Raw genomic sequence first — 15,850 nt, forward strand, 5'->3', positions numbered from 1 at the left:
AGGATGGGGTAAAGGTTAAGGCACTAAATTTGGCATGATAATTTATGATTATATAAGGGGAATTGATGCTATTAAACATTGGCGGTTAAAGGTCGAGGGAATGGAAAGATACAGGGTGGTGATGTGTCATATATCGAGTGGGGTCGGAATTACTAAAGATTTTATTTGTTGTTAGCATTTACAGTTTTTATTTTTTAAAACTCATCTCTGTCCTCAAAATGAAACCTTTTGCCATTTTACAATAATGAATAATATAGAATTTGGTCGGCGCTGCGAGTGACTTTTTCTGTGAACCTTTCATTTGTGCAGCGAAGTGGTGAATTACTGTTTATTTGATTAACTTATTATTAAACAAGTTTAAACTAACACTAACTAAGTGAAGGTAAAGGAAAAAGCAATAATACAAAAAAATAATAATATGCAAAGATCTCCAGTCAAGCGTGGAAGACCTCCACTGACCAGAACGAGGACAGAGAACAAACAAGCTCAACCAAGCACTTCAAGCTCCAAACTCATTACGGATTACGGAACACAACCGAAAAGTGATTCACAAGAAGGAACAAAAGAATTCTCGAATCAAAATATGGAACCTGGTCAGCAGAATTCATTAGGCTCAACAGGTGAGTCACCTAATATTAATTCAAGCCTTCTTACTAATCCAGCAAGTCAACTTGACACCACAACTGCACTTCTATGGACTAAAATATCAGATTTAATAAATGCTTCAAATGATAAACTGTTAGAACAAATGGTCTATATAAAAGAAGACGTAGAACGAATACGTCAAGATATACGTGAGACTAAGGAAAGACAGATATATATGGAGGAAGAAATTAAAAATTTAAAACAACAACTAGAAAATCAAAAAAGTGAAAATGAACTAACGCAATTTAAAATAGACTCTTTAATTAATGATTATAATTATAAAAAAATAATTGTATACAAATATCCAAGCTCGAAATCCATATCTACGTTAGAGGTATATAACTTTATGACTAATGTACTAAACATTCACGATATAGCCCAAACTGAGATAACAGAAACAAACTTAATAACTAAGAAACCTAATACAACAGTAAGAATAACATTCAGCAATAAGCAACTTCGTGATAAATTTTTCTATACCTTTATTCAAAAGAAACAACAAAAAAACGCATTAGAAGAATGGGAAGATATGCAAATATCCCCAGATTTGACTAAAAACTCAAGGATAAGAAAGAAAAATTTACTCCCAATACTTCATGAATTACGAAAACAAAAAGACCAAGTTAAACTCCGTAATGATATATTAACGATAAACCAAGAAAAAATAACATATAGCCTAAAATTGAGCAAATTGGTTTATGTAAATAATTTTCGTCCTTATAGTAATCAAATAAATACAGACAGTTGATATCATGTTAAGCAAAAATATACGCAACATAACAAAGTCATAAAGAATAATCAAATGGTTTCCATTGCTAACTGGAATGGCCAAGGAATAAAAAATAAAACGTCACTAATAAATAATTTTTGTGTTAAATACGATCCGGATATTTTAGCAATTACTGAAACTTGGATTACTTCAAATTTGTATTATAAAACAAAATTTTTTAATAACTTTATAGTGGAATCGATCCAAGCACAAAAACCTACAGGTCCAGGCCGTCCAAGTGGAGGTATATGTATCCTTATAAAAAAGAACCTTGGTAAAATAATTGACATAAAAAAATTCAACAATTATATGCTACTTCTTATCTCATTACAGAAGCCTACTTTGGTAAATAAAACGAATAATTTAATAACATTATTAATTGCTTATATTCCGCCTGATGATCTAAGTACTTTAAAAAATATGTTTAAAACATTAGAAAGTTGGAGTCATATTTCTCCGCTCATTTTGGTAGTGGGAGATTTTAATGCAAGGATTGGTGAGTTAATAGATTCAAAATATAAAGGTGCCAATTTCAATATATCTAATAAACGTCTTTCGAAAGATAAACAAACCAACAGATTGGGTAAAAACTTTATCGAGTTGCTAACAGAACACAGATTGTTTCTTCTTAACGGCAGAATTCAACAGGATATTCCAGCTGAACATACTTGCTTGACTAATACGGGTGCTTCGACCATAGATTTCACAATTTGCTCTGAATTATTCTTAGATTGTTGTGTAGAATTTCAGACTACGAATTTTGATATTTCAGATCATTTTCCTACAATAGCAAAATTCCGTTTATTTCCTTTTGAGAATTCGGATTATATATATAACAACAACTTCAAGATAAAGTACAAATTGGCTAGTTATGAGTCCGAAATTGGAAATCGGTTTAAAAATATGCTAGAAGTAACTAATAATAACTGTGAAGAGGTATACAAAATAATGATGAATATCATGAATGATTATATAATATCAAACAAGGATAACAAATACGCGCAAAATAAAAATAAAAAAATCTGGTATGATTCCGATTGTTACAAAGAAAAACGGCGAAAGCAACAAGATTTAAAAATTTACAGGCAAAATCCTAATAAAGAAAATTTGATTAATTACAAAAACTCCAAACGAATCTACAATAACTTAATTAAGACGAAAAAGAAAAACTACTTTTGTAGAATTGAATCAAATTTAATAAATAATAGTAATAATAGCAAAATATTTTGGAATACTATCCGAAAATTTCGACCAAAAGCTAATCTAGGAGATATTAACATTTGTATAAGATTCGAAACTTGGAAGAAATTTTATCAAAGCTTCATTATAAAAAATTTAAAAGTTCCAATGGAAAGAAATATTAATTATTATGATGATTATTTAAACGCTGACTTGACTATGAATGAACTCGACGAAGTAATTCAAAAAACAAAAAACAATACTACCCCAGGGGATGATAACATACCAACCAAATTCTTAAAAATGCTACCAACGGAATCTAAAATAAAATTATTGAAAATATTCAATGCTATGTACAGCACATTGTCCTATCCTGAATCTTGGAATTCCATAATCATGACGATGATCTATAAAAAGGGAGACCAGATGGCTCCAGAAAACTATAGACCTATAGCTTTGTTATCTACACTTAGAAAATGTTTTACATCGATACTTGCAAAAAAATTTCAAAATTGGATCAAAATCAATGAGTTAGAAGCAGAATTTCAGTTTGCTTATACAAAAAATAAAGGCACCGAATTTGCGATATTTACTTTGCTAATGATTATTCAAATATATCTCGTAAAAAAACATAGAAAAGTGTATGCTGCTTTTATAGATATTAAAAAGGCATTCGATTCAGTATATGTACCTTTTTTACAACAAAAACTTAAGGAGAGTGGTGCTAGTTCTCAATTTACAGGAACAATATCAATATTATTTCAAAATTATAAAATAAAGATCAAGCACGGTAAAAACATTCTTCCACCATTAACGCATTCACGTGGTATTCTTCAAGGAGATCCATTATCTCCACATTTATTTAACTTTTATTTGAAAGATATAGATCATCTTTTTTCTGAAGTAAACGATGGTATAGTCATAGGCAATAAAGCATTTCATTATATTCTCTTTGCTGATGACTTGGTTGTGGTAGCACCGACAAAAATTTCTCTCCAAAGGAAAATCAATCAATTAAATTCGCATTTTAAGTCTAAATATTTAGCAGTTAATCCAAGTAAAACTAAAATAATTATTTTTCGGAACAACAGTAAAATATCTGTTAACGAAACAAAAATTTATCATGAAAATATCCTGCTACAAACTGTCAATGAGATAAATTACCTAGGAATTAATTTTGACTGGAACTTAACATTTAAATCGCACATTTCTAAACTTAACAATAAAGTCAATCAAGCAATCGATAATCTTTTGTTTTTATGCAGCAGATTGAAAACTTCTGACTTAAGAATACACATGAAACTTTACAATTCGATTATTAATCCAATGATATTTTACGCCAGTCCCATTTGGAGCTTGGATTATCTCTACAAATTAGAACGATTCCATATTTACTATCTACGCAGATTATTTCAGTTAGAACGGACAATACCCGGATATGCACTACGTCATGAAACCAATCGTATATGGTCTTTCCCGTTCATATTAAAACGAATCATTAAATTTTATTACAGACTCAAATTCAATAGTGACAACAATTTGATTGCTCTATATCATGAAAACATCAAGCAAAGTAAACTTCAAAAAAATAAACAGCTATGGCATAACAAATTAAAAACTATCTTCAACTCTTTTGGAGTATCAGAACTACTATTTCAAGATAACATTCAAGATTGGAAAACAGGCTACTCACTACTTTTAAACTCAGCTATGGCACAATCCATAAACAAAGATCAGTTCTCATTACATAGCAGTAAATATCATCCGTGGTACTTAGATATATTTAAAATACCATCAGTTCAATCATATATGTTGTATTCGGTAAACTTGAATGTAAAACGCTTTATAGCACAACTTCGTTTAAATAAAAATTCGCTGTATGTTAACAACACTTACATAAGCTTATCAACAAAATGTTTCTTATGTAACTCCGATGATTCAACACCTTATCATTTAATACTAAAATGTCCAAAATTAAATGATATTCGTGAACACTATGACATAACTCGAACTTATAAATGCAATTCGCTAATAGAATTGTTAAAAAACTTCAACAAAATGGGTAAAAAAGACTTATATAAAATTTATAACTATTTTTGTAAAATAATCGACATTTATAAAAACAAAACAAACTAACACTAATGAAGTATTAAAACATGTTATTATTAATGAAATAGAACAATAAAATTGTAAGATTCAAATTAAAAATGTTTGGAATGTATTCGCGGAAAAATAGGTGTAAATTAAAATCAAAAGTATTGTAAAGTAAAAAACAAGTAAACAATGTAAATGTAACCCCCTTGTAATAGGGAAGAAATTTCCAATAGACAATAAATGATGATGATGATAATGAATAATATAGAAAGTTTTCATAACATAACAGATGGCGCCACACACAATTTTATTTAATTATTACTATTAATAATACAAAAGTTATTTCTTAAATAAACTCTCATAACAGCCGGGAAAGCTATGCAACTCATTGTTAGATTTTTTGTCGGATATATAGTACCGTATTTTACGGACTATAAGACGCTACAGAGTATAAGACGCACCTTAATTTTTAAGCATTTTTTTTTTTTTTTTAAATACCTATAAGACGCTACGGAGTATAAGACGTACCTGAATTTTGGAGGCAATTTTTCGAAGAAAAAAGTGCGTCTTATAGTCCGTAAAATACGGTATATGCGAGTAATGCAATTAAAGTGTGACTATGCAGACGCGAATCTGGAAGTAGGTCTATTATTTTAGGAAAAAAATTGTATTGTGAATTCGTGATTTAGTACTAAAATAGATCAAAAGATGTCGCTGAGTGTTTTAAAACTTGCTTTTTTAATAAACATCACACACATACTGTAGTAAAGTAAATAAATCTAAGATCAGAAATTATTATGTATTTTCCAACATTTTTATTTAATTTTTCTATTATACATTTTATATAGTGTAAAATTCAATCTTTAATTTATCAAAAATTAAAGATTGAGTTTAAGTAGGAGAATTCATTCGAAATTATAGATTTCGAATGAATTCTCCTACTTAAACTGTAGTAAGTGCTGCACGGGTAGTTTGCAAAAGACATTGTTGAGGGGGTCATTTGGTACTTAACAAAACTTTAAGAAAAGGTATACGGACAACAAATCGTTGGGAAACACTGCCTTAGATGACAATTTCTTAAAAAAGTCATTTACTTTATGGTAGAAGATCTCTTAGAGGAATATTGATATCCTCATTCATTCAGAAAATGGGCGAGGAACGTCATCTAACTTCCTAATTGATAACTAATTTAAAATAGGATTACGCATCTTAAAAATTAGCTCCAGTGCAAAGTTAATTTACGTTTCTGTTAATAACTGTTGTGCCTTTTGTTAAAAATTTCTGAAATTTTGCAATTTACACTTAGATCTATATATAAATTATTAATGTATTTTTTTTATTTTGAAAATACATATTTTATTTTAAAAACTTTATATTAAAAATACCATAATTGTTCAGTACTCGTACTGTGCCTGATTAATTAAATTTGTATCTGAAAATTAATTTTTCTGATTAATTAATTGAGAAATTTGTCACTTTTATCAATAGTTTACATTATTTTCTATTTTATTAATCGACGTTTTCTGTAATAAACATTCAGAACTCCATAGAAATGAGTTAAATCCAATCACAAATATGACTTCAGAAAGCCATCAAAAATATTTTAAAAATTAATAAAAACAGATTCTCATCACTTATCATAAAAATATTTAATTTATATTACTTTTATATCATATTTCTCACATAAAAAAAATTAAATTTTAGGGATTTACGTTGTCTGGATCCCAAGATAAATTGTCCTACTGGGTCTATCCGGCCTAGTATTATCATTCTGTATTTTGATTTAAATTAACTGCATTTAAGACATTTAAATAAAAGTAAAATTACTTGAATATATTTTTCTATAAGTGAAATTAATAAAGAGTTCATTTATAAACCAGTTTTATAAGTCAATTTTGCTATACCATTGATGTAATTCAAGTTATGTTATTTACTTAAATGAAGATTTTTGATATTAAGCCTTAATTTTAAAATAAATTAAAAATTTTAATACAAAATTAAGGCTTAATATTAGAAATTATTCTCAAAATATTACACAAAACACACATATATGTTTATTTTAAATAGATAATTTAAATAACCTGTTGGGCTCTAATTATAACTTAACTAGTTTTACTACTTTAAAAATAATTTAATAATTAATAAGAATATATAAAAATACTTCAAATTAAATAGAAACTTTTAACTATTTTATTCTTATATAATATTGTATATTTAATCATTGGGGAAAATAGCATTTACTTATGAAGTACGTTAGCCTTTTTTTTCTCTATTGAAGTTATAATAATTTCCTCAACCGAAACACGTTTTCCGCATAGGGAACGTGTTTTTTACGGTGACGTCACACGCATCGCCCGGTCACGTGACTCCCCACCACGTGATCGTTTTTAAAACTAGTCTTCTGCTTTTTTAACAGCTTATGCAGTCAGTCGAAGGCATTTGGGGTAGAACGAAGCGCACGTTGTTTATCAAATGTGGACATTCACTAAATGTCGTGGCTTGTTGTCTTTCGCGTGAAGACAAATTCTTATTTTGTTTAATTATAAAACCAGAAAATTAATTAATTAATTAATTAAAAGATGTATTTTAATCGTAAATGGAATTTTTTATGTTCGTCTTGTCTTTATTTCGCGATTGTAACTGTAACAGGTGAGTTGAAATAAGATTTTTACTCGTTTACTCCAGTATTAATTGTTTTAAACGTAATTAACTAATAGTATTTAGGTTTAATTCAGTTTTTTAAATAAATATAAATTTATTAAAATAACTTTAAGATTCTTATTTTCGTGTGTTACGCACTGTTAAGTGTAATAAACTTACTTTTATGTGTATGCCTTTAAGTTTACTATACTTAACAGTGCGTAATGTATACAGAATTAACATTACTTCAACACACTTAAATATTTTTGAAAAGCATATTTAAATTTTAATTTTGTTTCTTAATGCATTTACCTTATTAAAATGTTCTAAGGCTGTTATTTAATCAAGTAACTGTAACACGAGTTTTATGTCTTAAGCAGTGTTTAAAGCATAATTTGTCACGTTAAAGGTATGTTTTGAAGGTATTTTGAAATGTTTCTAAGCTAATTTAACTTAGTAAAGTACCTTTAAGATCCTACTTTCTATACCTTATGCACTGTAAACTTACTTTAATGAAGGTAGTCACTTATACATGAGATAATCTTAACGTTTAAACAGTTTATAAAACATTAAATCCTCTCTTATTATAAATGCTAACCGGAAAAAATAGGACAAGATAATTTAACAAGGACACGTGAATCACGTGTAATACGTCAAAACTTTTCAACTTGCATAATTTGAAAATTATAACTGATTTTTCTTATCGATAAGAGCATTTATTATTATAAATTTCTATATTAAATATCGTATTAGTATTACAGAAATATGAAGAATGTCCGTCTGCATGTCTGTCCTCTTTACATAATACTTTTTAAAAAATTATTTAATGATGAGCTAATTATTTAAATTGGTAAAAAAAAAGGTAATTTAAAATAGTTAAGAATTAAATTAAATAAGGAAAAATTTAATTATTTTAATACTGAATCGTCTTAGGGGAATTATGCACAGAAAATAAATAAGTAAATTTTAATTATGTTTAGGCTGATTTAAAAATATGATTAATTATTAATAATTTTATATAATTAAATAGTATTATTTTAAAGGATAAGCATAATTAAAAATTATTTTTCTTAATTACACTTCCTTTAATTATATGGATTTTGATGCTGACTTAAACACGCTACCAATACACTCGATCCAATTTTAAGCATAAATGTTTCAGTAAATAATAATTTAGTATTATTAATTGTTATACTTAAAATTCAACTGTTTACCCCCCGCAAGTATCTGGTAGATTGATATTGTCGTTAAAATAATTAATGAAGAAAGTAAAAATAAAAACAATACATCGAGAATAGCTGTAACAGATACCTGGAATGAACAGGTGATACACGAAAGACAGGGTAGAAGGAAAAGGAGGTCATACATAACGAAGGACGTCTAGTTTTAAGTTTGTAAGGAGATAAAAGTAGAGCAATGGCCATACAAGGTACCAATGTCCAGAGTATTGTTCTAATGAAGATCTGTTACGTGTTAAAGTAAAACAAAATTTGCATTAAAACAATGATCTAAATGTCTTATCGTTGTAAAGATCAAGCTATTTTTGTATATGATATTGTTTACTACATTTTTCACTTTTCGTGTATTTTCAGCAATTATTTTTATACCCGATATATGTACTATTTTCAAATTTTTCATTTATTCTGAATTGTTATTATTATACACAATACTGGTTACTAATTTTCTTATTTTTGAAAATATATTCCGAACAACTATTATATCTGATATTGGTTACTAATTTCTCCATTTTTTCGTACATTTTGAGCACTATTTCTACAACTGATATCGCTAATTTTCCATATATTTTAAGCAATTACACCTGATATTGCCTACTAATTTCTTCATACAGTTTAAACAATTATACCTGGTATTGTTTAATAACTTTTACATTTTCGTACATTCTGAACCATTATTTTTGATATTTTCATTTATTCTAAATATATTCCATGTGGTAGGAAAATAATGTTTACCGGTGAAGAGTTTTGTTAATAAAATTTAATTCGAAGAAGAAAAATGTATGCAAATGATCGAGCACTTCCTGTTTCTACTCAATGATTAAATGTAGTGATGGATAACAATAAAAGCCATTTAAAAAACCTAGTTTATAATGCACTTTTTAATATTAATTTTAGTGAATAATTTATCATTTTGAATTCTGTTACACACGCAACAGTCAAAAAATACTGTTTTAGTGTTTGATATATCATTTAAATTGCTTTCTGCAGATTCGAATGAAAGCAGCGTGACTAATTACCATATTTTAATTGTGGCATACAATGATCTGTATCACAGTTTTGTGAATCAATAGTTTTATCTGCCGATTTATTCTAATTATTCTATAAGTAAAGTTATTGATTTCTACATTCTAAGGACTGTTTTAAAATCAATTTGGAGTGTATTTTAATTGGTATTGCTTCCTGTGATTGACTGTATTCTTTCCAAGTGTTGATTCTCAGTGATTCCTATTTAACGGTCGCTGACGGAAACAAAAAAAATGACCGGTGTTTAGAGGTGGCCGTTATAACAGGTTTGACTGTATCATGAAATTCGTACGAGGGAGAAGATGCATATACTCAAAATTGAACCTTATTAGACAACACACATTGCAATCTGATGTAAAAATAACTGTTATAAAAATATAATTAATAAAATTAAAGATATTTAAATTTAAAATTTGATTAATTAGGTAAAGAATTGTTGATAAAAGTAAAGATTTTAAGTTGTAGAAAGTAGATTACTTTCTAAAGATTACAAAAGCTTAACGTATTGAGCAAGCATTTTATATTCTCTCTTTGCTATTATTTTCTAAATTAGTTAGACCTATTTCAAGAAGAATAATGTGTTGAGGAAAAGCACAGCAGCGTGAAGCCTGAATATAATTCCAGAAATATCAACTTGTTGATTTATTCTTATTAAAGAGAAAACCAATTCATTTAGTAATTACCTTAAAAATTGATTTATTCAAAAAGTACTGTTTAATTAATTTAATTTGTTGATTAATTAGCATTAAATTTAGCGTTAATATTTAAAAAAGTGTTTAGAAATTTTTATTGTAAATATGTAAAATTGTATGCTCATGAATTTCTATAAGTAAGTGATAAAATATAAGGCCTGGGAAAGGTGGAATGAGGTCACATCCGTTACCAGAAACCATAAAAATATGCGAATAAAATCAATAAAACATATAAAAAACAATTTTTTCACACACCAAAAGAAAATTTGGTTTATATTAGGTTAATTATAAGAAACTAAATTTTAGTGTCTTTTATGTCCAGGAATAATGTCAAATGACATTTCTCGCCTTCTCACTTGTTTGTTTGTATACGGCAATGCGACACATGGGCAATCTGCTGAAAGAGGAAACCTTCGGGAGGACTTTCTAAGGGAAACTGACTCCTATTTAGGTTGTTACATATGTGAAAATAACCCTAAAAACTTAACGTGGCCAGCCCGTTGGTGATGCGTAAACCTACGACCAGTGTTTAGTGGTTTTATCCACTCGGTTTCTGGTGGACAACCCTTCTTGCCTTCTCAATCTGTTCTTTATAACATAAATACTGTCATCACAAGAATTAACCGTATTGCTTATTGTTATTATTTCCTAGATAAAGGGGTGCCAGCAAGATCTTTTGGCACATGAGAGTTCCAAAATTTAGTTTTTTAGACAGAAAATAAACAATACGAAAGAGCCTTTATTTGTGACTGGTTCGAGCCTCCTTCCTCTCACTTCCTCGGGTCCCGATCTGCATAAATGATTTATGCATAGTACATTTTTTTATTTATACGTAATTTAGATTGTTATACCTGAAGCAATTTTGTTGGAGCCACACAAACAAATGTGCTAAACATGCGAGGGCGATCCAGTTTTTCCCCCATTGTTGGACCATTAGCATACAAATATCAATAGATTGAAAACTGAATGCCCAAAAATGGCACTATCTACTGTAATGCTGTATAGTCCAATAAAAAATATATTTCGAAAAATGTAAATAATAAAATATAACTTTGTTTTCTACAATTCAAATTATAATCTGGATTTTTAACCAATTGTAATAGAAAATGTAAGGTTTAATACTATACAATAGATTTAAAAATATGATATTAATATCTTATTAATTTCTTAGGAAATTGCTTTATATGAACTATAATAAAATATAAGGTGAAGAGGTGAATAGTTTCAGGTTAAGTTCTTTTAAGATACTCTTAAATTACATTATTATAGTCATTAAATTGAAATATTCATTCAAAATTACACCAAGTATCTGTTATTACATGGTTAAAAAATGCTTAAAATGAAATTTAAAAAATGCTTATAATGCTCATTACAAATGCTGACAACATTATAGGTCTTAGGCCAATAACATGTGATATGTAAGATCATCAGGAAGAGAATACACTAAAAGTTGTATTCGTCGAATGTCACGATCCGTTATGAACTTCCGCAACAAACCGATGGCAATGAACTGAAACAAATTCGGCAAAGGAACTTTCACATCAACCGGAAACGAGATGAAATTACGGTACTTGAATCTAGATTGACGGGTTCTTGAGAGAAATTTAGGTTTTTCTTTTCTTAAATTGTCAAGAGAAAAACCAGTTTTTTAAGCTTGATAGAAATTTCGATTAAAAAAAACAAAAGTGTAGGTGTTATGAATTGCATTGAAGTTTCGAAACCAAATTAATCGCCCCCATCTTTTCAGATCAATTTTAGGTTATTGTCTATATATGATATCGGATTAGGATACGGGCTAATTCTGTTATTGTATAAATGCACATTGTACAATATTTGGAATCCACTATGTTCTTAATTTAAGACAGTTATAATGGCAGAACACATCAGTGAATATGTTCCATTAAATCGTCTTGCAACGTAAAAAGAATTCAAAAGAATTGGAATGTTGAATTTTTTTTCTTCGAAATAAATTTGGCATTTCTAAAATAGGAAAATAAACGTTTTTTTGTTAAGATTAACACTCAAAAAATATTGAAAAATATAATAGCTTTTTATTGGGGGAAAAGTTTAAGAAAAATATGCAGGTGCTTTCGGATATTCTATACTAACTAAATATAATGAGTAGGCTTTTGGAACACTCGAAAGTGAATGAACTTTTTTTTTTTTTTTTTTTGAAGTGAAGTTTTGAATTTTATATTTTAGTTTCATAATTATATAACATCCAATTAAGGTACCAATTATGCTACTTAAGAATAGAAGAGATAATGAACATTTTCTCGCGTTATAAACCCGGTATTATTGTGTTCAATTAGCTGCTAACAAATCCCTATTAGAATCTCACGCAACAATTGTTAATGATATAAGTATTTGTTCTGGTGTTTAGTTGTCAGTCATCAAAACTCGTCAACTAGTATATTGTACAAATGCGTATAAACAAATAATATTTGAAACTTTAGTACAATAATCTGTGATTCTTTTAATATTTTTTGCTACTTTTCTGCATTTTTTTCATGTAAGAAGCTTGAAGAACAGAAGGAATTTGGATAATCATTCATCTTTCTATCTTGGATTTAAAGGTGAAACATTACAAAAAAAAGAGAAATTTTGGATACATATCAAAAGCAACAAAAACACATTGTGCAAAATTCCTTCTATTTTTCATATTTTGAATGTGGAATTCAACATTACAATGTTCCATCTTCTGCTTTGGATAAAGCGAGAATAAAACATTATCTATAATTTCTTTTATATATATATATATATATATTGTTTAAAGTAGTGCTTCGTTTAAGACGTGGGAGAAACGCATCCATATTTGCTTCACCAGTGCTGGGTGGTTTTATCCACTCAGCACTGGTGACCAGTCCGTTGGTTACGGGTTCGTGCCTGACCAACAAGCTAGTCGCGTGGACTTTTTCACGTGTTTAACATCTAAATAGAGCTTCATAAACCCATAGAAAGTCCTCAGGAATCTGGCAGATCGCCCACATGTTGCGTTACCTTATCAAACCGAGCACCCATATTTGAACTTCATTTGCAACGTGGAGACAAATTAAGTTTGTTTAATCTACTTACAAATTCATACAAATACTACAACACTATGACAAAGATACTGTAAATTCTGGATATTTCAATACTCTCTTAATATGTTATCTACTATTAGTGTATATTATATGTTAATACTGTTATATGTTAAACGTTAATACTATTATTATTATTAAATGTTATATGTTAAAAAACTTAAAAAAAACGTTCGTTACATTAAAAATCTCTCGGCGAACATTAAGGTGTTGGTTTAAGTTTTTTATTTAATTCTGCTGAGTACGTGTATGATTTATATTATATGTTAAATGTTAATACTATTGTATGTTAATACTGTTATCTACTGCAGGGTTTTATTTATTTAAAAAAAAGGCTGTGAAATTAAATAATGAAATAAATTTTTGATTTAAAAACCAAACAATTTTAAATTGTATTTTATTAATTGAAAACTAATTTAAATTTTAATTAAAATTATGCAATAAATAATGAAAATATTGTTCAGTTTTATCACAGACGAAACTAACTAAGAAATTTAATTATACGGTCTGTTTCATTACAGACAAAAAAAAAGTAATAAAATAATTGCTTAATTTATAATTAACGAATCTAAAATTGCATCTTTTTACCAATTGTACTGGAATTTTTCACTCTAATTTTATTTAGAACAGGGTTTTTACAGCAGTTTTGTAATATTGAAAGCTTCACTATAAATATATTTAATTATTTATGTTTTAATATTGTTGCCCACCAGTCGCCCAGTGAATAAAACATTAAACACTGGTAGCTGGTCATGGGTTCGCACCTCACTAATGGGCTGGCCACGTGGAGTTTTCCGGGTTTTCCTCCAAGTTTTTAACATCTAAATAGGGGCTAGTTTCCCTCGTCAGATCGCCCACGTGTCACGTTGCTCTTTTACAAACAAATAACAATTGCAGAATAATTAATTTCTCAATTTTTATTTAATAAAATCAACATATAATATAATATTATCTTTATTATAAATTTAATGTTTTATGTAAATTTTAAATCATCTATAAAAACAATAAAATACAGGTCGGAGCTTTGTTCGTCATTCCTGGCTGACTCCATTGAGGGACAGGTCCTCTTGTAATAGGTGTTATTGTGGCCTGTTATACACCCTACAATGTGTTAATGCCTTACTTTAATCAATCAATCGATATTGATGTCAGTTATATTGATTGATTGATAAATTTAAATTGTTTTATGACTATGAATACATTTCGGTCATCCTTATCATCATCACTTGAATCACAACACTGTAATTGAATGTTATCTGCCATTGATCTGAAATTTATAAATTTAGCTATAGATATATTTATTGATAATAATTGTAGCATAATTAAATTCTCAATTTTTTAACCTATTACTGCAAAAGTTATTAGTCCAATATGTAATTCAATATAATCAGTTTAATTTATCAAACTTTATTTTTTATTTTATTCTTGTTTAATTAAACAATATCATTAATATTCAGTAGATATTTATACAGTAGTATTTGAATTTTGACAGTCAGATGGTCGAGCAGTTAAGGTGGCAGCCTACCACTCTGGAGACCCGGAATTAAATCTGGATGGATCGAAAAACCCCAGAAATTTTTCGGGGGCGGTTCCTCCGGCTAAGTCAGCCCCCGATCTTCACCGAGAACTAATAATGGGCTTGCTAAAAAGAGGCCTTCTTAGTGCCCATAGGCGAAAAAAGTTTCTAAAAAAAGTATCTTGTGTTTTTATATAAATCGCACGTCTATCCCATATGGATTCGGATTCGAATTCTGTTCATACGCTCCTAATTTATGAAGTTATAGAGTCTATAGACTCTGAAACATAATAAATGGACAATACAGATCGGGCATCGTTTCTAATCTTTTAATGATACTGGTCGCTCCTATTGAGAGTGAGACCCATCTATAATTCTCCCAATTGTAGTAGACGACTGTAAATATTAATCGACTAGTATCTCGTGTTAATCGATCAAATCTTATTTATCCTATATAAATGATAGTAAATCAGTCGTGCTTTTATAATAAGATTTGGTTGGCGTTAAGTCATCTACAATTCAATTTTATAATATTTATTTATAACATTAGTGATTTCTTGTTCGTAGTCGTCTATTTGATGGCACAATTTAAAAACAAATCCATTGTTTCATTAGAATACGATTTCCTTTCCATGTCATTGAATACGTCGCCATTGTAGAAGGCGATGGCCATGTAAACATTTCGAACAAGAAAGAAAATGTCAAGCGGAGCAGAAATGTTTGCATCTGCATTCTTTAATTTAGTCATCGCTGAACTGTAAGATCCATTTGATGTTTGGGTGTTGTCGAATTCGCTTGGCCAAGTTGTTTATTATCAGGTCATTGAACTACTATATTTCCGCAAGTAAATCTCAACCATATCGCTTAAGCTTTTTAATGTAATATCATACATTCTGTAGATTTGATAATGAAAAATAAATTGAAAAGGATTTGAAATTTAATTATATAGACTAATGTTAATTTTTTGTAAAAGT

The 15,850-nt window shown here is 28.5% G+C and overlaps 1 protein-coding gene across 1 annotated transcript in view; it reads left to right on the top strand.

Annotated features, from left to right (window-relative positions):
• Window positions 1–7,121: 7,121 nt before the first annotated feature.
• Window positions 7,122–15,850, top strand: part of fw (furrowed) — a 56,857-nt gene continuing 48,128 nt past the window's right edge. The window contains exon 1 of the mRNA XM_067264852.1: window positions 7,122–7,336. Coding sequence (XP_067120953.1) covers window positions 7,267–7,336 — 70 coding nt within the window. The 5' untranslated portion in view covers window positions 7,122–7,266. The remainder of the gene's footprint in view (window positions 7,337–15,850) is intronic.

The sequence above is a fragment of the Centruroides vittatus genome, unplaced genomic scaffold (assembly GCF_030686945.1).
Source record: "Centruroides vittatus isolate TY-2023 unplaced genomic scaffold, ASM3068694v2 contig_1048, whole genome shotgun sequence".
Lineage (NCBI taxonomy): Eukaryota > Metazoa > Arthropoda > Arachnida > Scorpiones > Buthidae > Centruroides > Centruroides vittatus.